We start from the raw sequence: 24797 nt of genomic DNA on the forward strand, positions 1-24797 counted from the left end.
TTGCCACGTTTTACTGTCAGGGCATATTCTGTAGTTATGGATGAAAGTTCCTAGAATCCTTTTTAGACTGTGAACTCATGAGTTCCTCTTGATAGGAAATATCTTGAGTAGCCAAATAACTACTCTTATAGTAAAGGATCTGCCAACACTTTCAGTATTAAAAAGAATGTTAGATCAAATTTTACCTTTCCTAATCTGTCAGATGGAGATGCTACCACCATCCTTCCTGAGATGTTGTATGAATGTAAAAGCTCTAGATCAGTGCTAAATATCTTTATAATATAAGTCTGATTAGTCAGATTTTTTTCAACACTCCCTACTCCCCAATAATTTTAAATCACTAACTTTTGTGGGAACCACCATAATTTTGAGTGGTTTCTGACTACAGCTGTCATCTCTAAATTTTTTTCTGTGAATTTTAAGCTCCCTTCATCTCCTTAAGTTAATAGTATATATAAATTAAATTAAAAACAAAATACACATTAATAAGTAGACAAATAGAGTATCATTTTTTCTATTGTTGGCTTTGTTATGCATGTACAGGTAGGAATGAGGCTAATGTGTTGGGTTGGGTTAATGATGTAGTGAACTAGTTTAAAGCTGAGCTACATGAAAGGTAGGTTTGTTCCCAAGTGGAAGCAGTAGCATGATAGGCATGTTTGGAAGGAAAATACAGTTTTGCCTGGTCTTTCTAATATGGCTAGACAACTGGAAATTAAGCACTCATGTAGACTTGGTGCTACGATTAGCTGAACTATTCACTATTTAGAGATCAGTAGGGTGTTTGGAATGCTGGGCCCTGGGACCGATTTTTATAATTTTAAACTCTACCCTGTGAATCAGGTGGTGGTACTTAAACTGAATGGTGTAAAGTGACAAGGATTCAGATCTCCCTGACATCTACTATCCACTTGACCATCCTTTTCTATGGAAGTGTTTTGATCTCCTTAAAAACAATACAGTGGGGTTAGTTCTACCTTTTATCCAAGAGTCTGCCCAAGGTTAACTATTTACAAGCATGGATGATGCTACTGTGCATAGAAGGCTCGTAGTGTGTCTAGGTACTGTGCAAACTTCCTTTCTTCTTCCATTAGTCTACCAGTGCCTGTATTTTCAGCAGGAACACCTCCTGCCCTTCCAGTTCTGTGGCCTCTGTTTATTCTGAAGCTGTGATTTTTGAAGTTCTTTTTTGTCACACAAACAAATGCTACATAGGAGCTGGATTGAGATGAAGTTCTTTTCACAGATTGCCTTATTAAGTTTATAACCCTGTTCTTAAATCACAGGGGCCACCAGATATCCCTCAAGGGATCACAGTTTTATCTCCTTTTTTTCCCCTCAGATCACCCAAGAGGCTGGAGAGTTTATGATTACATTTCCTTATGGTTACCATGCTGGATTCAATCATGGCTTCAACTGCGCTGAGTCCACCAACTTTGCCACACTGCGGTGGATTGACTATGGCAAAATGGCTACACAAGTAAGTGTCTTAGTTTGCATGAGTGGGTTCTTACTACCTTTTAGCTGATTTACATACAAATGAATGAGTGGTAGAAGTGCCCATTAAGATGCACACAAGAATTAAAATATCATCCAGCTGAGAACATACATTTTCCACATACCAGTTAAGTGTTCTGTTCTTGTTGTTGCCTTTGATTGTACTCTGCTGTAGGTGAATAGTCCAGTAACTAGCAAGGGGAGAGAAGACTTGCAAAATAGGGCGGGAGGAGAGGGAATTTCAATTCATCCCAAGGTCCTAGTAATGATGTTCTTAAATGCAAGATGTGCATTATATTCTGTGGAGAAGGGTGGTATTTAGGGGAGGTTGATTAGAGACATTTTAATAGGTTTGATAGCTGTCTGCTGCACCCCAGTTAAGTTCCACAGAGAACAAATTATCCCAGAGCAGCTTGTGACTGTTGTATTCTAATGTTATGTACCCAAATGCAAAAAATTAAAAGGGGGAAAGTTTTATGTAGTGGTTTAACCCTTAACAAAAATGGACAAGTGACCTTCTGAAAATAATTCCATTTCTGTAACGTGTGCAGCATGCCTCTGTTCCCAAATACTTGAAAACACTCTTTATTCAGAGTCTCTTTCTATCATTTAGAATCAACTGAAATGCTGCAGCTGTTAGTTCCTGGGACAAAATTCTGTAGGGCAAGCTTCAGGGTGTCTTCAGTGGAAGGTCTTTTCCTGTGTAACCTTTTTCTTAGACAGCTCACCAGAATTAGAGCTGGTGGTCTTCAGGGTACAGTGTATGGTGCATTTGTTTTGACACTCATTTATCTGAGCATTCAGTAACGGCAGAAAGGAGATACCTTCTAAGCTAATGAATGGAGCTAGTGGATGGCAGAAGTGTTTGAATGCCTGGCCCTAAATGCGTGGCGTTTTTAGTGTATTTAGATCACATGATGTGACATGGTGAGATGTAGGCGTGCCATGTACAAAATATAAATAGCTGTGTGTTACTTCTGGTCCTTTTTAAGGAAGGATCCTCTTCCCACAGGTTGTGCAAAAGGACGAATGATTACACAGGTGCTGATGGTGGTTTAGTTTGGGGTATTGCCCAAAATGTGTCATGTTCCTTTTCAAATACAAGGAAAACACAATCTGTGCACTAGGATAGATTACTACGAGCATATCTTTCAGGAAAAGCGTAGTTCAGACTCAGGAGGAGATATCTGAACATCAGTGTTCACAATGATCTCTAATATTTTGTTCCATAGATTTGGACCCTGAAATGTATATGGCTTATTTATAGCGAAGATTCAGTTTTGTCCAAAAAGATGGTAGTGTCCACTTTTCCTTAAAAAATGACTTGTGTTTTGTGAATAGAGGAGGTGGATGGTTAGTCATGAAACTTTTTCCCCTTTTCACGTCTCCTCTGGGACGTTAGTGTTTTTGACAGCTCTCTCACTTTAACATCCCCATTTTCAGGCCATAGTTCCTTCAGCCATCTTCCTCCCAACCAAGTCAGGACATCCTAAACAGAATTCTATTCAGAACTAATCAGTGCTGTTCATTACTCACCATGAGTGGCTGCTTCCTGAGTGATGGGGGGCACTGCCTTCTCTCTAGAGGCTGAATATGTCATCTCTCCATTACTCCAATTCCAGGCTGTCAAGGAACATGTGGAAACACAGAAACCATGATATCTTTAAGAAATGTTACTGTATATCTTCCCTACTTTTTTCTTTCAAGTTTTCCTCCTTTAGTGGATTGATACCATCTACCCAAATAGAAAGGAGAGCTGCTTGTGACTAACCTCATCCTGCAGAAGCACTTTTCTCTGCTACATTACCTTCCCCTCCCTGTTCGGTATTCTGTGAATTTGCATAAGCAAGCACAGACAGAGTGGCTGTGACTATCAAATGTCATAATCTTCAGTGTCTGAGCAGCTCATCCTACAGAAAGTATGCCCATCCCTCTAGGCTACTGAAAGGTGAATCACCTGTCTCGTTTATTTTTCCAGTAATTTGCAGCCCATGGTCTCAGGGGATCTATTATTAGCCAACACATTTGACATCTGAACTCTGTACTTGTTCTAAAAAAATTCCCCTTAACTCCACAAACATACATTTTAGCAGGGTTTGTTTGTTTTTTTTTATTGACAGTTTGGAGGAGATGTGAGACCACTTGATGGGAATTCCACTGAGCACTGATAGCTTAGGGCATGAAGAGAATTCATCAGCCAGTTCTGTCTTGTCTTGTCACATTGTGATCAGTGCATGTTTCCCTCCATCAGCTTGACTCTGCTTTTAGTCTTGTAGCAGGGTGGGGGTGAATGAGAGCCATGGATGTAGGAACAATCATTCAGATTAGGCAGGGATTAGACACCAACATAATAAGCACTAGAAAATATAGACATTAGCCAAGGGGAAAGTGGTAAAGGGAAAAAAGTAATTATCATTCTTAAGAAGGAATGCCACATCAGAACAGATCAATTTTATATCTAGTTCAGTGTCATGTCTCCAGCAGAGGCCAATACTAGCTTCTTCAGGAGGAGATTTAAATCTCCAAGGTGTGCTCAACTGAGCAGTCATATACCATGGGACAAAACTTATTCCTAACCTCCAACTGGTTTTATGACCTGAAGCATGAATCCTAAACTCAGTTTTTGAGACAGTACCATTAAGTTTCCAAGGAGTGATCATTCTATATTCAAAAAAATACATGCCAAAAAGTTGCAGAGCTTGCTGTTTTGCAACCAGATTAGCTAGGTCATGAAACAATTAGTATAGTTGCCAGTTGACTGTTTTTCTAGGAGGAATGTTAGAGGGAAATTCTGGTGGTATTGGCTGGATGGTAACTAGCCACTTCATACAGCTTTAGTTTAATTTTTTAAATCTTTTTGATGCAATTAAACGAAACCCATAATGAAATAATACCCAGCAAACCCCTCTCAGTGCAGAGGAAGATAATGGGCTGTATTGTAGTGGGCGCATCAATTTCTGTAAAACTTACTTTTTTTAAGTTAAAAATGTACAGCCCTCATGGCTATGAAGAAAACTTTCTGATAGGGTCCAATACAGTGCTGTTTGCCTGAATCAACAAGGTGGCAAGATAGCCGAAATGAATGATCTGATTTCAAACATTATGTATGCTGAGTTTTCTAAAAATTGCCACTATCAGACCAGCACCACTGCAGCTCCGTTGGCAGTGGTGGCGAGTGCTAGTATAGAAAAGCCTTTGCATTTTTATTGTGTTACCTAGGCCAGCTCTGAACAGGATTAGGAGATGTACAATGGTAATAAAAGCCTGACAGTGCCAGTGCTTTTACCATAGCTAGCACCTGTGCTAATGTAATGCTATGAAACTTAAGGAAGAAGCTCCTTATAGATAAATCTCCATGGGGTATACACTCCAAATCTTAACAATAACAGTTTGGTCAATGCTGACTTTTAATCAAATGCAGATCTTTACAGCAGAAACATTCTGCCACTATGGGATTATGGAGAGTTTGTGTCGTTACTTCCATTATCCTCTCCCCCCACTCAAATATCTGAAGTCTACCTTGGCTGTTTGCACCCTATTAGACGTTAGATTATTTGTTGAGGTTGTAGACCAAGCTATGTTCTATTATATATGGGCTCTGCAGTTTAAGGGTGGAATGGAAGCCATAACTCTGAGATTCTATTTTGGAGTTAAAGGAGCAATAAGAAAAGCCTAAAACCACAAGAGGTCTTAAATAAGTTTTGTATGCCTCAGACTTTTTTTTTTTTTAAATCGCTAAGCAAATTTGATTGGAAAATTTAAAAATAGCATTCAGGTCTGCTGCAACCTAGTATACCAAGTTGCAGTCTGTAGCAAATGTTTCTGGAGTTATAAACCCCAGAAAACGGGTTTATCATGGAAATTTTGACAAAGCCTTAACTACAGTGGTGCCAGCGGGCACTGCTCTAATATTAAAAGCAATTTTGAGCTCAGCCATGTGTTCACAAACAAGTGACATTTGGGAAGTGCAGTTTTAGATTGAGCTTCCATGCTCACATTGTTAAGCGGCATAGCGTGAAATTACTGAACAAGCAGCATAGAGGGCTCTGAGCAAATCTGGGGAAAGAAAGTTGGAGAGTAGAAGGAGATGCCCAATTTATTTCCATTGCACTGGTGACACTACTCTGTCTACAGGATTCCGTTTAATATTACCAAAACCATGAATTACGCATAAGTGTTAGTTAACCCTTTGGTAGCTTGGCAGAGGATTCCGGGTGAGGTTTGAGATCTGTTATGGTGTATGGGCAAAACATTAATTGACATCTCATTTTAAGTTAAACATGGATTTAATGAAATATCAGATGGTTGAGTTATGAGTAAACTCAAATTGCTAGTGCTCTTCAGGATGAAAATAAAATCCTGGACTATGTTGTTGCTAAAGGTTTTTTAAATGAGTTGACTAAAGCAGCTATTCTGACTTTTGTTTGTGTGTTTGTTTTTTATGCTGTCAGGCACAGCTGGATTATATTCGCTTATACCAGAGTGATTTTTCCCTAAGTCAGTATAACAGTTCATAAAGTGCTTAGAAATGCCGCTGTGGAAGTACAGAATATTATTTCAGTAAAAAATAGTCCGCCTATTTGGTGTTCCATCTCTCCTCTCTCCAGGCTGCAACAAGCAGTGCTGACTCCTGTCCTTATCACAACACAGGAAGTCAATAACAGGCTTTTCACAAGTAGCCAGTTGGTCAGTGCTCTTTTCCATATGCTCTGGCACTGGGGACCCAGGGCATAGATTTTGCTTTGCTTAGAGCTGTGGGTGGAAGGAAAGATGTTAATGACATTCATTAAGAAGGTGCTCATATACTGCTGTGATGGGTGACCTTAGAAAAACCTACATAGAGTAGCACTAATTGCCTGCCAGGTAGATAGAAAGTACTGCTAACTACAGGAAAACCTGTCTAGACTGCAAAAATGCATTATAACTAGAGCAGAATTTAATGATTAGCCTACTAGAAACCAGTTCTGCTGTAATTGTAGAACAAGCATCAACGTTAACAGAAAATCAACACTCCATCAGTGGCTGTAAAGTTGTATAGGCAACTAATTATGGATAAGTGTACCTTACATGTATGTAAACTTGTAGCGAGGGCTAGTAAACACTCTCTTTTTAAAAAAGATTCAATTAGAAATTGGTCTGGTGGGCACTTGAGTGGATAGTTTGCTGCTACAGCATGAAATTTTTTTGATAACCTAATGGAAATGAAATGTTTCTCAGGTGAATATGGGAAATAGGCAAAATGACTAGAGCGGTGTGAATTGTAACTGAACAGGAATATTTAGTGTTAGATATGTGAACTGTTATCTGTCAGCTAGTCACTGATAGACAGCTCATTACCATATTAGCATCTTTATCCAAGAAATCCTTGCCTTAAATAAGCTAAGGGTCAATACGTGGTATGATTGTCAAATCAAATTTGTGTGTTGGCTCATATTGCATGTCTCTTGAATCTGCTCAGTGTCCCCTAGGCTCAGGTGGGAATTCTGAGCTTTGATGGTTCTTGGCAGATATGGATGGTCTGCTGAGTTCTGGGGTTTCTGCCTCAGGCCTGGCCTGGCCTATGTGTCACCCCTCCCCCCATTTCTTTGGTCAGAATAAATGTTCAGTCAACCTGACCTGAAGGAAGTAATCTCTCAAGTAATTGCCTTCTCGTCTCTGTGCCAGGTATTGGTTTGTAACAAGTGAAACACCTGTCTGTCTCGAGAGGTGTATAAATCCTCAGGACCAATTTTTATCAAGGGAGGTTACTTGGTGGCTGTCATCCACTGACCTATTGGAATGATTTCTAGCCTCTTTTGCATATAGAATGGCAGGAAAGACTTCAAAATCCTGCTTAACGTGCTGATGAAATCACAGGTATAAGAGCCCATTGTTACTGTGTGTACATTTTCTTTTGCATTGCCAAAAGTATTTCAGGCTTCGTTGCTGTTCTCAGTTGCTTGCTGTCTCTCTTGCACAGAAATGATGCCAGTGGTGTGACATTACTGACACTTCTCACCACCTCTCCTTCAGTTCTTTCTTTTTGATCGATTTTCCTGACTTGCTTACATTCCCTCTCCATCCCTGGTGATTCTTGCCTTTGGGTCTATTTACACTATAAATATAATCTATCTTCTGGTAGAAACATATGTGGCCCCATCATCATGGGGGAACCCAGTTATGAAATGTCTGTCTTTTGGCCTGGTTATAGCATGGTTAAAATTGGAAATGTGGGTGAGAGAAAACCATGGGTTGAGTAACTAGGATTTTGCCTGCCTAGTCCTATTCGGTTAATATGAACATGACAATTAAAGAAATGAAAATGGGGGATCAGTGACCTTGGTTCACAGGCCTCTAGATAGTTTTGTTTCCTTTAAGTGGTGAGTAACTAATGTACTTAAAGAAGTATCTGGAACCTCTTAATAGTGCTATTTTAGATATGTTACTTCTCCTAAAGCAGGGAAATCATGGGTATCTCCATTGCCTCCTGCAGCAGGGCTTAATGAGGTAACCCATTTGGTAACCCAGTTTAGAGAGTGCCTACTCTGTGCGTTTAAGCTTTCCTGAGTCTGAACCGTGTCCAATTATGGTCTCTGGTTCTGGGTTTCTTGGCACATAGAATCATAGGACAGTGGGTTGAAAGGGACCTCAGGAGGTCATCTAGTCCAACTCCCTGCTCAAAGCAGGACCAACCCCAATTAAATCATCCCAGCCAGGACTTTGTCAAGCTGGCACACTCTCAGGGTACATCTATACTGCCGTTGGAGGTAGGCGTGCATGTGCTAGTACAGTGGTTCCCAACCTTTTCTCTGCCGTGGCACACTTTGATACCTTTAATTATTTTGAGGCACACCACCATATAATCTCGAAATGAACTCATGAATATTCATGAGCCAGTCCAAAATTCTTCAGATCGTTTTTCAAAAAATTCCATGGCATCCTACTCAGGCCTGATGGGCACACTGGTGGGAAACACTGTCCTAGTGTTGATTGAGCTAATGTGCTAAAAATAACAGTGTCTCTGCGGCAGAGCACAAATGTGTCTGAGACCCGAGGTCCATACTTGGGAAGCTAGCCTATTGTGCTGCTGTGGCTACATTACTATTTTAGTGTGTTGACTCAATCAAAGCTAGTGCATGTACGTCTACCCACGCTGGAAATTACACCTCTAACTGCAAAGTAGATGTACCCTCATTCTTTTTCCACCACCCCTTTCTTAGGGATGAGACTCATGGTCCAACTGCCTAGGCATGAAACTAGTGCCAGCTCCCCTAGACTCCCCAGTTGCTTAATAACACCCTTTCCAATCTCATGGGTGCTCTAGCTTACAGTTCACCTCTTCAGGGACATGTGGTAGCTGAAGCAAACACAGTCAGTCTGCAAAGGTTTCTAACAGAATTATTCTTAGTACAAGAGATAAAATGGATCTAGACAAAATAAAAACACCTGCATGCGGATCTCGGTCTCAGTTTTCTCACCACTCTCCAGTGTTCTTTTGGATTTGGTCAGAGTCTAAGGAGTCCAAGATCCCATTCCTGCATATGGCTTCGCCCTGGGAATATGGAGTCCCTGTCTGACCTCTGCAATCAGTGTCATCCAGCTCCTGGGTAGTCTAGTAGTCCAAAAAGGTCCTCTCTGCTGTGAAAGCAACTCTTTGTTCCTCTCTGCTGTCCCAAGCATAATTTGTCGGTGTCTTTAAATGTTAGCATTAACACCAGGTTTCTTTGTTGCCTCTTCTTCTGGGCAAACTACCTGCTCCAGGCCCCTCACATAGACCACTGAGAATAATTGGATTCTCCCAGGTTAAGCACCCTCCTTAGTATACCTATTGACCTACCAGAACAGTTACTAAACTTCTGTCTACTTTCCTTTGTTCTGGACAAAGGGTGAGATATGTGACATGGTCCTTATCAGCCTATGGCTTGCTTACACATTGGGTGTTGGAATTAGACATAGAATTCATAAAATCAATTAGAATTCATAGGTTGTACATAGACAGATCCCCCAGATCATCACATTATCCCTGTAAATACCTCAACCCGAACTCAAGAAGCTCTGTGTTGCAGCCATCATCCTTCCAGTCAAGAAGGCTTGGATGGGACTGACCAGAGCCTGCCAGTGCCATTTCAATGCAAGGAGCTGAAGTTGAGCATTGTAAGTTGTTTCCAGCTGCCTTTGTGGAACCAATGGCTGCTACTGGCCTGTGGGGTGAGGTAGCAACCTGACATCACTCTTTAGACTTGTGTATATCGGCATGAAACACTGTCACCAGGCCTTCCCAACCACTTCCTAAATTCCATGGTCTGTCACATGAAGAGTTCTAACTCCTGCAGAAAGTGTAACTTTTAAAGATGCTAGTGTTTTTGGAACTGGGCTATATTAATCAGTTAGCAATCTTTCCACTCAGTAAATACTAAGGGGATAATTCTTGAATTCTTTGTTTGAGAAAGGGAACAATACTTCAGGTGTCTGCCTGCACTCTGGATTCCCTGGTTTAGACCATAACATAATGCAAGTGCTGTTGCCATTTTATTTGAATATGGGCATTTATTCTTTACACTCTAGTAGTTAGTGTTTGCAGGCAAACTGTTAGACATGGAAATTGTAAGAGGAAACCTTTCCTCCCCTCACACATTTGTGCCCCCTCCAGAATCTTCCCAGGAACCTTAGCCCTTCAGGTAATGGTCTCCAGTAAAATCTGTTTTGTTTGATTTTTCTGTAAAATACTACCAGGAGGTCTTATGGGCTGAAATAAAGCAACTTATAGCTTTCTCTTCCTAGTAATGTATAGTTTTGCTACGTAAGCCTGAAGTCCCATTCTGCATTTCTGCTTTTGGTTGTCATCTATAGAAGGCTTCTTTCAATCAGGAAAGCTCATAGGATGATATTGTTTAGTCAAATACACTATTAATAACCCTTTTTGTAGCAGGCATTTTTAAGTTGTCCCAGCTAGAACCCCCTAAACAGTCTATACCTATAGTTTTCCCTTATTCAAGAAGGTGCTTCTAAACCTGCAATTCCTCCAGAAATTCATGTGCATCTAACAGGTTAGCTTTTCTATTTCTTTTGCAAACCTGACTTGATATATAGGTGGATAGGAGCAATTTCTTATGTTCCTTATTATATTAATAGCAGACACTAGAGGCTGATAACATCTGTGTTACTGCAGGCTGGCATTTTCATAGTATCATTTCATCTCCCATCTACTCCAAAGACACTCTTAGAATTATCTATCTCAATACAAAATGGGGTCAAGATGCTCTGTCTGCCTGAGTTCTACTTTTATGTGCTGGTACGAAGTAGCCTTCATCTCCTTCTGGCTAGCTTTCCATCACAGAACTCCATTCTGGTGCTTTCCACTACAGCGCTCCTGCTTGCCTGGCTCCTTTTTAAAAAAAATATAGTCCAGACTAATATATATAGCCTGCCTTTCTTTGGGAAAGGTGCTCTTTTAGGAGCAGTATTTCTTTCCCATAGTTTACTGCTCCTGAACCTTTTCCACCATGGCTTGCCATTTGTCATATGATACATGTCTAATTTAGATTTTAAGTGCCTGGGTATTGGTGATCTTGTCTATAAGATGCAATGTACAACAAAGACACTGTGAAATAAAACAGGGCAGCAAGTTAGGGATGCGCCAACTGAAGCATTGCTTATTTGACACACACACTGGTGTCAGTAGATTTTATCATAGAAGGTGGGTTTAGTTTCCAGTTAATATAATTCCTGAAGAGTTGACAGCAATAATTTGATAGTGCAGTAGGAACTATATCTCACAAATGGTAGAAATCAAAACTTTGTTATGTGTGTTGGCTTGTGTACTGAGCCTAATTTGGCCCCTTTAAAACACTTCCAAGTGAAGAATTTGTCACCTTGTCAGCGTGGTGTGGAACTCTAAGGGATTGTTTTTTGAGACATGCACATAACTACTGTGTGCAAAAACGTATTTTGTGCCTTAATTTTTTCACATGTTGAACCGAAGGACTGCTTTGCAACACTCCTGATGTATTACTGTATGCATAATGAGCAGATAGTTTGCAATTTCCCCAGAGGCAGGGAGAAGCAGGCAAGCTTTCTGAGATTCTGCCAGAGTCCCTATGCTCACCTAATCTGCTGTCTCTCCAGTCCCTTTTTGAAGCACCCCGTAACAGGGCTGGCCACCTCTGGAGTACTCCCTCGTGGCCTGGGGGGGTTACACTGCAGGCAGCCTGCCTCAGTTTCCCACTTGGACTGTTCAAATAAAATTTCACACACGCTAGTTATGATAAAAAAAAAAAAAAAAAAAGAAACCTCCTTGGGGATTGGGTTTATTAATATGAAATAAACTCCAAACAAAATGCAAAATCCCAGAATGAAGTCCTTCTGAAAGTCCACACAAAGCAGAAGTTTTTCTTCCTCCTCCCAGGCCTTCCTGCCTGAGGCCTTTTCTGTTTTGACAGGCCCTGCCTGTCTGGCATCTCAGTACATGACTGTCTGCTGGAGCCTGCTCACTCCTAGCAGTCTGTGATCCCTGAGCATTCCCTGCTTCATTGCAGTTTCCTCTGCAAGGTGTCTTTATAGAGAAAACACCTAATTTGTCCCAGGTGTGGCTCCTTACTAATCAAGGTTGGCTGGCGGTTCCAGCCCTTAGTCAAGCCCCCTGTTACACATCCGTACAGGTTGCTGTTATCAGAGGAAGGATAGTTACTTGTTTTTTAAACAGAATGATAGTGCCTTTTTCTTACTCAAGTTCCGAGCATGATCAGTGAAAGTTGAAACCCATCTGAGATATTTCTCAATTCAGCACTCATACAGTTTTAAGAGGAGAGGCCTATTCTAATACTCCGCCTGGTTTACTTTGAGCTTAGTTACTGTACAGTGTAAACCAGATATTTTTTGCTGCTTTTGAATACTCTGTTCTTCTGTTCGGTAATGAATTTGCCTGCTCTGGGTGATTATCCAAGGCCTCGGGAGATGGGCAGGCCTTCTGGAATGGAAAACTGCCCCTGACCCAATTGATTCCTTTGGTAGCTAGGTTGACATGATCGCCTGTTCTTTCTCTGTCTCACTAACCCTCTGATTTATAGTGTTGAAGGTGCATTGTGGTTACAGTAAATAGCTACATGAAGAATGGGCTTCCCTGCAGCTTATTCTTTCAGCTTCTGTCACACAGGAGTCCACCAGACCCAGTCATTCATGTGTCAGAGTGGAGGTTTACGTTACATGGCTGTTAAAAATCCCTTCACAGGTCTGGTGTCACTCCATTGGGATAGCTTCAGAAGGTGGTACTGAAGAGTCAACCAATGAGCGTGGGCATAAAGCAAAAGGAACAGTTCCTTAACTGCATGTCACCAAACAAAACATTTCGTCCCCTCAGTTCAAGGAGCACATAAATTGTGGACACTTGAACTGGATAGCTGGTTCCTTACGGATGGCTTCAGTGGGAGTTCTTCTTTCTTGGAGCATTATTTACAATGATTGCATTTCAGTTGGTGAGAGTTAGGAGGAAAAATCCTAGTGTTCTCAATCATCCATGTTTCCCAGCCAATCATGGAAGGATTACATGTGTCTTAAGCTAGTCTGGGGTGGATCAAAACTTTTCAGGAGTTCCTCTTGTAAAGTCTGCGTCTGTGTGTAGTGTGTGTACTGTGTGTGTAGCACTGTAGATGTGAAGTTCTTTGAGCTTCAGTAGCAAAATACTCACGAAAAAGGTAGATTTGCTGCTGTTGCTATAGAAATTCTTCCTCTTCCCTTCCTTCACACCATGAAAATTTTAACCAAAGGCTTGACAGAAGTAAGAGGGTCATTGGACCTTCCTTAGATGACTTTGTACTTCCTGAACTGCTGACTTTACAAGGCTCAGGGCTAGAACAGTGTTGTATGAGGTGAGGATCTAACATTCACAGGACTTAAACCATGTGTCCTGGTTTCTGATTTTTTTTGGGGGGAGGGGGTGTTTTTGGTTTGTTTTGTTTTTTTTAAGGCAGGCTAAAAGCCCATTGGTGTGCTCATGGCATGGAAGAAGACAAGGACATGTGGTATGGGTTTTAATCAGGTTGCAAATTTATTAGTCAAATTATAGCCAAAATTTCCATTGGGGGACAAGGCCAGTGCAGTCACTTGCAGTCCATTGATCCTTTGCCAATTCTTGGGGGCTCCCATTGCAGGGGGAGCCAATCATCACAGTAAAAGGGTCTCTGGGCACCTCTGCTCATCCACTAGCAACCCTTTCTCATTTTGGAAATGAGGCAAGAGTGGACCTTGACCCCCAGCCAGCACCACCATCCAAGTGCATTAGCTGGGCAGTCCCACAGAGGCAGTTTCCTGGCCCCTGGCTCACTTTTGCTCCCAAGGGAGAGACATGATGCCCCCATCTTGTAAGGAGATGCCTTTGGGATGCCCACGGTGTTACCTTTTTGGATCTGTAGTCTAAATCAGTGATTTTCCTGCACTGGGCACCTGCCAAAAGTTGTGACAATTAAATGACTCTTATGTAGGTCCAAACTGTGATCTCCAGGTGGAGGAGAATCCCAGCTCTCTGGTTGCCCAAATTCCGACACTTAGGTTTTGTTACAAGGAATGTGAAAAAACCCAACCATCCTCAGCCAATCTGGTGGCATGGGGAAAAATTCCCTCCTAGCCCAAAGTGGCAACTGTCATTGCCTGCAGCATCCTACATAAGGGAGGGAGGTGGTAGGACTGACTGTTGGAAACCAGCAAACAAAGTGGCCCGGAGTGTAAGGCTATTATGGCTCCAAATCTTGTGCAAATCAAGATCTCCAGCCTGTCCCAGACGCCCTGTGGGGGCTGGAAATCTCATGGAACCTGATCTGTCCTGTCCTTTTTGCCATCTTCTGTCAGAGGAGCCTCCAAAACTCACTCCTCACTAGGCTCAGTGCCCTAAACCAGTCTGTTTTAGTTTAATCCAGGAAAGGTTTGTTCAACTTTAATCTGGATGGGGTGGTGGCAGTATTAACCATCATCCCAATGGTTGGCAATATGTTCCTTGTTCACAGAAAGAATCATCTCCCTTCCCCCAATAAATAAGACAACGTCTACACAGACAAATGTTGATATTACAGATATTGCAACTGCATGAATTATCTTTGGGGGCACATATTGTATTAAATTTATGGATCACTGTGGGCCAGGGATTGTATGTATTATTGTGTCCAACACCATGTGAGAGGGGTACCACAACAGTGCGGTGTGATTAAGGTGAATCACTCACATTGTAAGCACCTCCTTTGAGGTACCAGCCCCTGGGAAGGTTCAAACTGGGTTTCCAGAGACTAGGAAGACAAAGAAAGGGCTTTTGGCGTAAAAAGCCTGTTCACTCTGCCTCCGAGCCTTCTTCCTGATCCAGCAAATAGAAAGGACCATATATCCAAGGACAGAATCCTCACGGAAGGGTTGTGAAGACTTTGGTCTACCAAGGGCCTCAAAAGACTGATGGCTGACCTCCTGGTAAGATTTTAGCATGTGTATAGGAACTTCTTTACATCTTTACTCTTTAATGGTTTTGCTTTAAGGATGAAGATGCTTGCTTAGTGCTGGGTGGTGATATGTAACTGCTGACAATACTCTATAGCCCTCAGTGAGAACGCAAACACCAGGTGCTGGCTTTCGGGCAGACTGGCTTGTTGGGATGTCCCATATATGGCAGGGAGCTGTGCAATCTTGACACCCCACTCAGGAGACAAATTTTTCTGCAGTTGACCAAAAAAGAATCATAGAGTGCCACAGCTCAAAGAACCATGGGATATGCCCCCAGACACGCATGGGCAAATACAGAAATAATAAAATGGCTATGGCTTTGCTATGGGAATGATCGTATTTGGGCTAGGCTAACCAAGTGCCTGGGCTAACTGTGCAGTGTAGACATTCCCAGATTGTTAGGTAAATTCTGAGTATTAGCAACACTGCTTATTTTAATGGCTCTTGTTTCTTACCTTTTCTCCTCCAGCCAAGTGAAAGTTAAGTGACAGATTGTCTTTTCATAGGCCTCCTGCTCTCTGATCCTGTTAAAAGCCAAAATACAAAGCTTAGTATCCTTGGTCAGTATGCCAGTTAAAACAGTGCAGCTGGTTTGGAAAACGGGTTCCTTTCCAGATAGTAACTTACCTGGGTTACTGAGATCAGATGGGTTCTGAGTCTGAAAAGTATTGTCGTACTCCTGATTAGTGGGGACGGCTTCAGGTGCTCTTTTTGCTGTAATCTGGGTCAGTGCATCTATAATTCTGAATGAATGTTGAGTGGGTTGATTTAAAACTACCACTGTCTTTCTGGTTCCCTATTCCTCCTCCTAGCAAGTGAGATCAGCTTTAACCGTTCAAAGAATGGGAGTACTTGGCTGCCCATTGTAAAAGAAATTCATACTCTTCCAATCATCTCTGTTCCTATGACTCTTTCCTGCTGCTGACAGGAAACTAACTCAAACTCTGTGGGAATCCTAGAAAACGATTACAAGTATAATTTAAATGATTCTTTATTCTTTCACAGTAAATGTGCTTAAGGGAAGAGAGTCGTTTCATGTCTCTGGCCTATTCATCTGGCCTAGGAGTGTGCATGCAGTGGACGTGCTTGAGGGGTGTGCATTGGCAAGGGGTGTTCAGACAAGTAAGGAGGGATGGGTGCGTGAACACAGGATTGGAGTTTGTTTCCCTTGCCTTCAGGGTAACAATGAGTCCGTATTGTGCTCATGGCTCTTTGGAAGTGATGAATGTTCATGTTAAACTGATGTCACTACAGCTGGGATGCCTGTTCTCTCCACTTGCAGCACTCCTGTCCACACTGGTTAAATCATTTGCTCACTGAGCTGGGCCCCAGTTTTCCTGCCCACTCTCCTACCCTCCCCAAAGCACTTAGAAATAAAACATTTTTTTACTGTTGCTTTTTGGTCTAGTTGGAGATGATTTATCTTCAGCTAGTCTGTCTTTTTGTCTCTCACTGTATGGTAGATGGCCTCATAGCAGGAGACCACTGAGAGAATGCTCCCTGTTTGACAGTACTGATGCATGGTTAGTATATTAACACCCTCTATTCCAGAAGCAAATTCCCCTAACAGTGCTGGAAGAGGAATGGCTTTTTCCCCCTCCTCAGTGCCCTTCCCTTTGATCCTCCCCCCATGCCTTTTTAAATACCTTCTAAACACGAGCATTCATTACCCTCCCAACCCTTCGCTATGTGTACCAAGAACATTTTAAAATGAAGGCTGACCTTGGTGATAGTGCAGTCGGAGCAGACTCCTTCCAAACTGCCTCTCCTGATTTTTGGCTTCAGTTTGTTTAATCATTTGTCTTTCCTGACAGAAGTGCTCATTATTTTTCTCCAGCTTGGTTCCCTGGTGACAGGTGCAAGGTTTTCACTGGGTGGCTCAAAGAGGAACACTTTCTAATCTTATTCATAAGCATTCAGATCTTGCTTGTGCTCAGTAACTCACCAGTTCCTCATGCTGCTTTGAAAATATCTGCAGATGGATGTAGATTATGACTGAAAGAATTAGGAGTGCTTCATTTGTTGCATAATTTTCAAAGGGATTTTGGTTGCTTGTGCTATCTTTTGCCTTTTTCAGATATATACATAGTCCCCTGCCTGACTTATTTATGCACAAACTCTCTGCCAAATTCTTAATTGAAGGTACAGCAAGTGAATTTTAGCTTCTTAACCTCTGAAAAGAGGTTAATGCAAATACATACTAGATCAGTGGTCCCCAAACATTTTGTTATGCTTCCCCTCCACCCCCTTATACATAATTGACTCAGTTTGTGCCTCCCTGGGGCTGAGAGCCGGGAGCCGGGGGCCAAGAGTTGGGGGCCGCGAGTGGAGCGGAGTTGGGGGCAGAGCGGGGCCAGGTGGCCCTCCCTGTCCCCAATGGGGGCTGGCCTGAGGCCTGCCACGCCCTGCCATGTCTCCCTGAGGGGTGCAGCCCACAGTTTGGGGACCACTGTATTAGATCCTACTAATGCCAGAGTATATTGTGGCCAATTCATTGTATGGTAAATGAGCAGGGCAGGCTTGGTAGAGTTTGCTTCCCAGGTTCAGTTTCTAGAAAACTGTATGTCTTTGTGGGGAGGGGGAGTAGTGAAGCCAAGGAATTCTTGAGTTAGTTTCACCATATGCAGGAATCAAGCTGTATGCCTTCTCAGAACAGTTCGTGGTTTCCCTCATCTGGACAATTTGGTGATTATAGCTGATAAAATGCTCTTTTAGCTTAAGGAGTTAGAGGTCTGCACTGGGGATCTTGACGGTCTGAGGTTCAAGCCCTGTTGACAAACCGAGTTTACTCCTGGGGAAATTCTGCACCAAAAAATTAAAAATTCAGTGCACAATATTTTAAAATTCTGCATAATTCTGCATATTTTATTTGTCAAAATAACACAATATAATCACGCCAGTTTCAATTATTTTGGTAATTTTATTTCAAAATACCTGTCAACAAGTTTGTCTGTAGCAATACAGACAACTAAAAAGATTGAGGAAATGTATTTTGACAAATAATTACTTACTGGGCATATTAATACAAAACTTTGAGTTCGTTCGGCAATCCCTCAATTCGAGGATGATCACTACCACAGGATTTACATGAGTCCTGAGATGATTCAGGAGTCCAATCCTGGAACCACAGATCTGCCCACAACAGATGCAAACATTTCTCAGCAGGTCAACTACCTGCTGGAAGAAAGTTCTTCCTTTTTCCTTCTCCCTCTCTTTTCAGCTTCAAGAGCAAGATGCTTCTCCTCAAAGCAGGCCACTGCCTGATGGAGAATATGGAACCACTGAATTCAGTTGGTGGCTTGTTCCTCCCAGCTTACGATATCCACATTAGTTTTCTTGAGATATGTTTTCAATATACCTTTGTAGCATTTCCTCTGGTCACCTCAAGATCTCTGATCATAGATGAGCTAAGAGTAGAGAACTTGTTTTGAGAAGCGAAAATTTGGCATCTGTACACAGTGTCCATCCAGCATAGTTGGTACATAAGAGCCATTGCTTCAATGTTGGTGATATTGGCTTCATGTTGGTGAGGATGCTGGCATTTGTGCAGCGATCTTCCCACTTGATGCAAAGGATCTTCCAGAGGCATCATTGGTGATACCTCTCTAGACTCTTAAGGTGTTGTGGTAGGTCACCCAGGTTTTGCATCCATAAAGGAATGTAGGGATGACAACTATCTTATAGACCTGAATCTTGATATCCTTCCGTAAGTCACAACCAGTGAAAATGCATCGGCGCAATTTCTCAAAGGAGAATCTGTGCTGAATCTGTCAATTTTTGCTTTTTTAGATAGTTGGCTACTGAGGTAGCAGAAATGCTTGACTATCGCCAAAGTCTGTTCCTCAACAGTAATTTGTGGTGGATCATGTGCAAGACCTGAAGCAGGCTGATAGAGCACTTTAGTCGTCTCGATATTAAGTGAAAGTCCTAGCTTTGATAGGCATGTGCAAAAAAACCAGTGTGGACTGAAGGTCATTCTCACTATGCACAAGGATAGCATAATCATCAATCAATAATGATGCCCTGAGGATTTTAGACTTCGAGCGGAGACGTCAAAGGTTGAAAAGCTTCCCATCCATTCTATATTGAATGTCAACTCCAGTGGGGAAGACGATCTTTAGCGAGGACCAGAATGACTGTTAAATAGATGGAGAACAGGGTTAGAGCAATAACACAACCTTACTTAACCCCAGTCTTGATGACAAAAGGGTCCATCTCCAAGCCATTACAAAGAACGGTAGCAGTCATCTGATCATGAAGAAGAACCTTAATACATTTTGGAGGACAGTTGAATCTGGCCAGCACCTTCCACAGGACTTCATGATTGACAGAGTCGAAGACCTTTGTTAAATCGATGAAGGCCATGTACAGGCCTTGATTTTGCTCCCAAGACTTTTCCTGGATGTGGTGGGCAACGAAGTTCATGTTGGTTGCTCTGCGAGATGGTCTGAAACCACACAGATTCTGGTAACATTTCCTCAGCAAGGGGAAGTAAATTTTGAGTAATTCATTTAAACTACAATACAGAAATGTATTTCCTGCAGCCCTCAGAAGCAGTGCAAAGGCTTGGGAGAGTTGGGTAACGGAGGAGCTGAGGGAAAGGGAAGTAATTGCTGGGAAGTAGCCTGGGAGTGAACCTGGAGGGTTGCTGGGTGTGGGTGGGAGAAGTATGGAACAGGGTTTTTTGGGGGGAGGGAGATTGTTAGAGAATTGGGAAACCTCCCCCACACAGACCCTGGCTGCTCCCTAGCCTCTCCCAATCAATGAGGCGTATCTGCCCCGTCCCCATGTGTCCCTGCACCCCCACTCCCATTCAGCCCCTGCTCCAGTCTGTCCCCCCCACTAGTTTTTCTGAACTCCACTGTGATTCCCCCCACCCCCCAGCAGCCCCATGTTTCCCGATCTGTGTATTCTCCCCCTCATACCCCCATATCCCATGCCTTCTCACCTGGTCCACAGGCAGGGTGCTGTGAGGAAGGCAGCCTCTCCTCCTCCCTATCAGCTGCTGACTGCTACAGCTGTGAGCTGGCTGCCTTTGTTCTGGTGCCACAGCAGCCCCTGATGGGCAAAAGGCTCAGTACCTCTCCAGAAGAATGTATTCTCTGTATCGGAAAAAAAAATCTGCAGGACACATGAATTCTACGTATGCACAGTGGTGCAGAATTTCCCTAGGAGTAAGAGTTGGAAGATCTTCATGGTTGCTCACAATGGAATTAATTTTTTCCCATTTTCTTTCTAGTTTATTTAATTCACACAGTGAGAAAACATCCTAAACAGGTTTTATAGTTATAAATGATAGATTATAATAGTTTTTGGCATGATACCCAACAAAATACAGGTGTTCCACATGTTGGTTATTTGTCATATACTTTGATTACACATTACCCATTGACAGGTTGAAGTCTGGTCCAACTGGTGGCTCGCAGGACAATTAATTCCAACCCCTGAACATATCTGCCCATGCAGCCTACCTGCTCTATAAAATGGTATCGTCTGCGCAGTGTGACTTTGCATGCACTGTACATGTGAGGTCGTGTCCCATGGAGGATGCCATTTTGTTTCTTTATGTGGCCTGTGGAGGTGCTACACATGAGATCTACATCACTAGAAAAAGTTGGACCACCTCTATGAAGGCTTGGCCTGACTGGCTGCAGTGGTACTTGTGATATCAATGATACACAACTCCATGTGAATCAGTCTCTGTTCTATGAGGTCCCAGTGGTTACAGCTCACACCTCACAACAATGTGGTAGTGTTCTTCTGGGATACACTGATTTGTGCTAGCCTATGGACAGCCTGTTTTACAATTAGGAAAGTATTTCCAAATTCTTCCAATCCAAGTCATAGTAATGATGGAAGCATCATCCTCGGATGAGAAACCCTTAAAGAGGTGTTCCATCGGCAGGGCCCTTCGATATCTCCAAACAATCTAAACCTCATATGAATATCGTGGAAATACTGGTGAACCTTTGTGTGTTTGTCTTTTGGACCTGCTCACCAAAAAGATGGCTTCATTTCAATGTCAGGCGCCTGTGCTGCACTTTAGAAGTGTGTTATTTCCTACAGGTGTGGGACTGGACTGTGATCTCCAAGCTATTCCTGGTCACATAGGAAAAAAGGAGAAAGTGATTTCAGACCAGCTTATCTAGTTGATAATACACCTTCATGATCAGTCCCTAAATCTTAAGTGTGGCACTTTGGATATGGATGTTTTATGTTCCACTGAGCACAGTTACATTTCTGCAAAGCTGTGACAGTGATGGATGCCTTCTCATCATAATATGGTTGCATGTGGTGTAAAATGATGGATCCTGTTGCCCCATTCAACTGTGTAGTGATATAGCTTAGCTATTGGTTCCTTTTTTTGAGCACAAAAGGTAAAAAACAAAGAAATCATGGCAAGCAGAGTAGACGTAGAGACTGCTTTATCCCCTCAGTGAGGTAGTCTAGGATTCCTGTGGCTTACCAGCTGGGAACTTTGAAGTTGTGTGGATGTTGCTATCTGCTCACTTACGCGTAAACCCAGGAATGGTGACTGTCATAGTTCCTGAGTCCGGCACTTCTGACCTCTTTGTGGCCTCCTTGAGGGCACCCCACTGAAGTCTCAGGCCTCTAGCTGTTACCTTTCTTGGAGCAGAGTCCCATGACTTCTCTCCCTCTAGACCTGGGTCTTAGGCTTCAGACTCTTGCGATTCACTGTGATTATCTGAGCAGACTTGGCTTTAGCTCAACACCTGCAGGCCTGTTCTCTCGGGGCAATGACAGGGTTAATCAGTGACCAGTCAGCTTTCATTAAGCAAAGTACTATTTATTCAGAACAAAATCATGAGAGAAAACAAATCTTAAAGGCAAACAGCTTAAATACATGTTTGGCTTACCAGGTGGTCACCCATCTTCCACATAGTCTGGTAGGATTTAAAGTACTTCAGGTCCACTGCAGACCTGTTATCTGCTTTGTTTCAACATTGATTTTTAGTTTCTACAGGAGACATATTTTAGCTCACCCATTGAATAGCCAGGTATACAATCACTAGCCAGCCCATAAAGTTACATAAACATTTATGAAGTTGATCCACTGGTGTTGGAATATTCCATGTTTCCATAGCATCACAACTGTCAGTGGACTATTATAATTATGTACTTTGGGGACAAGAATTACAAGTGAGTAACCTTCTTTCACTAAACTATAAATCATGCACAACAGTGGAGAGAATGAAACTTTTTCCTGCTAGTTAATGGCTCGAGAGACTCAGCAGGTGTTGTTCAATACAGATTTATAAAATGCTTACCACATAAGCAATAATTTTATTTGGCTCACAAACTGGAATGAGATTGTCAAGAAAGAAGGGAGTTGATATTTTATTGAATCTCCGTTTGTAATGCTTCTGAGAGGATCTTGACAGTCCTGTGGGGCTCAAACTCTGGATCTCACTAATTTGGAATTTATGTACTGTAATTCTGATTGCTTTGTAGAAGAACTGCTTGGATAGATATCAGGATAGATCCCAGGCTAATGTCTTGAAAGCTGCTAAGTTGGAGAGCAACCACCTGGTGTAGTCCTACAGCAATAGGAATGTAGGACTGAAAGGGGCTGCTAGGGTCATCAAGTCCCATTCACTGCTGTTGCTGGTAATTCAGTCATAATATTGTTCATAAACTTATCAAGCTCCATATTAAAACTAAGTAGGTTATTTGTCCTACTTCTGGAGGGCTGTTCCAGGATCCCACTCCCTTGATGGTTAGAAACATTCTTCTGGTTTTCAGCCTCCATGGTGAAGACTCTGAGGGCAGGTGCGCAGTAGTTTGGGGAAATTGTTCAGTTTAAGTTATCAGAAGAAGCTTTTGGTGCAAGATAACTAACACAAACACAGTTATGTATGAAGCTATTACATTTTGACCAACACAAGAGACTTCTCAACACAGTCTACCATTCTGTTTCCTGAACCAGAATTCTCTGTTTTGATCTTGTTTATGGACAGAGTAGGGTAAATCTTGGCCTTATCTAACACTGTTCACCACTTATCCATTGTCATTCTACCCGCCTGCACAGAGCATTACAGAAGCAAGTAGGGAGGAAGTGTGCCCTGCAGCCAAGGACCAGGGGGAGTCCTTGGAAATTTTTGCCTAATTGTTTTGTTTATGAAACTCTACAGCATGTTTCCAGTGGATTTCCTAATGAACTGGTTTGTTTTTTGAGACTTACTGCGATGCTAGTAATTACAGCAGAAACAGGGGGTCAAGCCTCATTCCTTCCTACAAGCTTTCAACTACCAGCCAGTAAACACGCAAATGCACTTTTTAAGTCTCTCGGTGCCGGTCCCCCCCCTTCCCCGCCCGCCGAATTTTAACTTTTCATTAACTTGAGGATAGGTAGTCCTCATCTGCCTTTCACCTCTTGCATAGGCATCTTTCTGCAACTTATGTGCTTGAGCCACTTTAGAAAACTTGGGCATCTGGATGTGTGTTCACTTCAAGACATAGAATGTGGAGTTGGATGGAAGGAAAATTTAGAGATGGGGCACATTACCATGTTTCCTTTGCTGTGTATGGGTGAGTAGTAATTAGTTGAACCCTAATGTGACTGAAATTAGGTCGAAGAAGCAAACCTCCAGGTTAGGGTACTAGGGAAGGGAGCCTTTTGGAGACACCTGCATCTTTCAGAGTAGGTAACGGAAACCCTGTAACCTTCCTGCCCAGTTAGGGTTCTGAAATTTTATGTGGAAAAAGCATCCCATGCTGTTTGAAATGTATTAGCACTATGTTTTCCTCTAATACAAGTGAATTAATTAATAAGAATTTTAGCTTCCTCTTGGAAGCAATTTTGCTTCCAAAACAACTTCCTCCATGACTTCAGCATCGTGGGCAATTCAGAGTTAGAGGCATCAAGCCAAAGTTTCTATTCTGCTTTTAAAACTGGCTTAACAAATGAAAAGAGCTTCATCTTTTGAATGTGTACATTTTTCTTGTGTTTAAACCAGCATAAAAGCAAAATGGAATTTAGTTTAGTCTTGGATGATCTTGCATATTGCCATGTCTAAGTTCAGCAAACACTGAAACTTAAGCAGGAGGCCCAGAAGTGCCATTTTTTAAACTTATTTATTTTACCTAAACTTCTGTTTCTACATGGGGAGAAATGTTACTTCACATTAACTTTCCATATGTTACTGAGCAGATTGGGTTCTGTTTTCTTTTAGTAGTGGGTACGTCTGTTAGGGAGAGAATCCATCTTCCTGAAAAGTGATAAAATGAGATCCAGCTTTCTGTATATTTCTATTTTATTTTTTATTAATGTTTATCAAATGAGCCATTTGACTTAATTTGGGTCCTTTTACAGATGATTATTAGTGGTCATAAAAGACAGTTTGACATATCTGGAGGGGAATGGTAAAAGGAAGGTAAGAGAGAATAGGGAGGAGGTCCTTGGCTTGACTAAATAATCAGTTCTCCGATTTCGATTCCGTGGGACTGTGGCAATTAAATGACTTTTTAGCCTTCACAGGGGTAGGACACTCTTCACCACTTTAGGAAAAAATTGTGTGCATGCAGTTTCAGACTCTTAAAGGTGCTCACTGTACCAGTACTGAATTGATCAGATCTGTTGGGGTGGGATAAGTTGCGGGACTCAAAATGGGGATTTTATTTATTTATCCTGTTTTGTATTTTAATAAGCTCTGTCTGAATACTACAGTAGACGAGCCTGAACTCTGTGTTCTGTGATAGTGGGGGGAGAGGGAAATCGGTTCAATATTGATTGTCCTCCAAACTGGGCTCTTCAGGTTATCTAAACAGATTTGTTTGGATCTTTTGCATTTGCTTTGATCATAAGTTGTACCTGCCATGCTTTT

At 42.1% G+C, this 24797-nt stretch overlaps 1 protein-coding gene across 12 annotated transcripts in view; it reads left to right on the top strand.

Moving 5' to 3' along the window:
* KDM4B (lysine demethylase 4B) overlaps nucleotides 1–24797 on the top strand; it is a 218782-nt gene that overhangs the window by 91539 nt on the left and 102446 nt on the right. For all 12 annotated transcript variants that reach the window (XM_067558512.1, XM_067558487.1, XM_067558498.1 and 9 more), the window contains exon 8: nucleotides 1343–1480. In XM_067558512.1, the coding sequence (XP_067414613.1) occupies nucleotides 1343–1480 (138 nt within the window). The remainder of the gene's footprint in view (nucleotides 1–1342; nucleotides 1481–24797) is intronic.

Source organism: Emydura macquarii, unplaced genomic scaffold, assembly GCF_026122565.2.
Source record: "Emydura macquarii macquarii isolate MOO-44397 ecotype Brisbane River unplaced genomic scaffold, CSIRO-AGI_Emac_v2 contig_306, whole genome shotgun sequence".
Classification (NCBI taxonomy): Eukaryota; Metazoa; Chordata; order Testudines; family Chelidae; genus Emydura; species Emydura macquarii.